General features: G+C 46.8%; 1 protein-coding gene across 1 annotated transcript in view; it reads right to left on the bottom strand.

Annotated features, from left to right (window-relative positions):
- The window catches only part of CNIH4 (cornichon family AMPA receptor auxiliary protein 4), a 31262-nt gene extending 29668 nt beyond the window's left edge, over positions 1-1594 (bottom strand). Inside the window, exon 1 of the mRNA XM_003790975.3 lies at positions 1433-1594. Within this exon, the coding sequence (XP_003791023.1) occupies positions 1433-1501 (69 nt within the window). The 5' untranslated portion in view covers positions 1502-1594. The remainder of the gene's footprint in view (positions 1-1432) is intronic.
- Positions 1595-2939: the final 1345 nt, after the last annotated feature.

The raw sequence follows: 2939 nt of genomic DNA, 5'->3' as shown, positions 1-2939 counted from the left end.
AAAAAAAATGATATCCTCGCCCAGCCTTGTGGCAGGGCCTGTAGTCCCAGTTACTTGGGAGGCTGAGGCAAGAGAACTGCCCAAACCCAGGAGTTTGAGGTTGCTATAAGTTATGACACCATAGCACTCTAGACTGAGCAGGAGTGAGACTCTATCTTGAAAAAAAAAAAAAAAAGAAAGGAAGGAAAGGAAGAGAAGAGATCATCCAAGTAAACTGGAGAGAAGAGGAAGGTAAAGCAATAGTTCCTGAATAGTAGCTATGGGGCAGACACTGCTAAGGTCTGTAACAGAATCTTGTTGGACATATCCAGGACATAAACATTTTCCATCTTAAAGACAAGAAAACTAACGTTCGCAGAAATGAAAGAATGTTCACAGCAAAGGAAGCCACAATGAACACATACTCTGTACAGCTAACTAAGGCCAGCATGTTCTGGCAAATAAATGTTTGATTTTATCAGAAAGGAGTACATGTGATTTCTAAAGAAAGACGGTGAAATGCAGAATTCTTCATACGTTTTTCCTATCTAACATTTAATTAAAGCAACTAAGAGTTGTAGCCCTCATGCTACTACAGTGCTAGTTTCAACAACCATTAGTCCGGAAAATACAGTTCGAATAATATAACAATTCACAACTATATAAAATACTTAAGTTTTAACATGGTGCAACAGAAAATTTTAAAAGTTGAAAAATGGCTGGTAGCTAAATCATGGAGTTATTTAATTTACAAATCTGCAACCGCCAGGGGCAATCAAAATAATCACTTTTTTTTTTTTAATAACGCCTTCCTAACAATCACTCCGAAACGCCATCATGAAAAAAGCACTTTGCCCGTTTCTGGAATGAGTCAACTCCTGGATGTGAAAGGTTCCTACAAGTAGCAACACCCGTGAGAACAAAGGGGCGGGTGGCCAGGATGTTCCCCGGGGAATGACAAGAGCAGGCAAATATTCTTGGCTCGTCTCGGTACCCAACCGTCGGAAAACGACCACTCTCGGCATCCGACAGAAAGCACTGTGCGGAAACTCTTCAAGAAAAAAAGGCGACCTTTCTCTCCAGAGAGCCAAAAGGGAGGCCGAGGACCAGCCGCCGCGGAGGGCGGGTCGGTCTGGGCGTCCCGGGGCCGAGCGGTGGGCAGGCGCGCAAGCCCGGCCGGAGCGCGCCACACGGGCCGGGGCGACGCCGGCGAGGGGCGCCGGCAGCCCGGGCAGGGCAGGCGGGTGACGGGAAGCACGGCCAGGCCAGGTAGGGCAGCTGGGCCCTCTGTCCCGTCCTGCGCCGCCGCCCTGGACGAGCCTGCACCCAGGGACCCGCGCCGGGCGCCGCCCGGCCCCCACACACCTGCTCCGGTGTTCAGCGGCCCACCCTCAGCCCTGTCCCCCCGCCCCGGCGGGCCCTAGGCCGGCCCGCCCGCCACAGGCAAGGATACAAAGTAGACCGAGAGGAAGATGAGAGCGCAACAATCGAGGAGAGAGAAGATGAACACCACCGCCTCCATCCTCCTCCTCCTCCTCCTGCCGCCGCCGCCGCCGCCCCTTAGGTCAAACCCGCTTCGAGGCCCCGACCCGCCCCCGATAGGCCTTTGCCCCGGCCTGCTGGGGCGTGCGGTCCTCGCCGCCTGGACGCGGCATGCCGGGAGTTGTAGTCAATTTTTCAAAAATCTCTACCGCCTTAATTGTGATGCATGCTGGGAAATACAGTTTATTAGTATAAATACTCAAAGAGGTGGGCAGGGCCTCTAGTTTAAATCTGATTATTTTAGAAGCTGTGGCAAGCAATTAGTCAATGAGTACTTACTAAATGCTTTTAATCTGAATATTCAGTAGAATTTGTTTGCCAGGTGTGAAATTTTCTTTAGTGTCTTCTCTGGACTCACTGCATTCCCTATCTTGGGAGTTGTTTACTAAGGGGTTTTCATCTCAAAAGCACAAATCTAACCTTAATGCTTTGAGTCTTGCTCTTCCTTGCCTGATCTGAATTTCTCTGGAGGTTTCATAGTCCCTTCTTTATCCTCTGTTGCAACAATGTTTACCTCCCCTCTAGATTTGAAGATCTTTAAAAAGTAAATACAATGTCTAACTCACCCATTCAGTCATTTAACTAATACAGGAGTTCCCCTATATCTGCAAGGGTATGTTCCAAGACCCCCACTGGATACCTGAAACTGTGGCTAGTATCAAACCCTATGTATACTATTTTTTACTGTATTTATCTATACACACACACATGTATATATATACCCCATGATAAAGTTTAATTTATTACATAATTTTGGCACAGTAGGAGATTAACAGCTAATAATAAAACATGATAATGATAACAATATACTATAATAAAAGTTATGTGAATCACTCTCTCAAAATACCTTATTGTACTGTACTTACTCTTTCTCTTTTTTCCTTTTCGAGACAGAGTCTCACTTTATCACCCTCAGTAGAGTCCTGTAGTTTTATAGCTCATAGTAACCTCAAATTCTTGGACTCAAGAGATTCTCTTGCCTCAGCCTACCCCGCCACCCTGCCCCCAGTAGCTGGAACTATAGGCAACTGCCACAACACCCAGCTATTTTTAGGCTTAGGCTGGTCTGGCTCAGGCTGGTCTGGAACCTGTGAGCTGAGGCAATCCACCAGCCTTCAGCCTCCCAGAGTGTTAGGATTACAGGCGGGAGCCACTGTGCCTGGCCTGAACTCACTCTTCTGATGTGAGATGATAAAATGCATATGTGATGGGATGAAGAGGTAGATGCACCCCTTCCAATAATTTTTATATTTTTCACTCTAAACTTATTCCTGAATCTGTATAATTACCCCCTACTTGCAAGTAAATGGCTTAGTATCACATATTTCAGGGATCCCTTGCTGAAGCCTTTGTATAGGCTTGGTGCTTTCTGGTGCAACATTTTACCATCACATGGAACTTGTTTTCTGTTCATGTCT

This window comes from Otolemur garnettii, unplaced genomic scaffold, assembly GCF_000181295.1.
Source record: "Otolemur garnettii isolate 467f Iridium unplaced genomic scaffold, OtoGar3 scaffold00045, whole genome shotgun sequence".
Lineage (NCBI taxonomy): Eukaryota > Metazoa > Chordata > Mammalia > Primates > Galagidae > Otolemur > Otolemur garnettii.
Note: the sequence above shows the minus strand (reverse complement) of the source record. Positions and strands in the feature narration are given on the sequence as shown.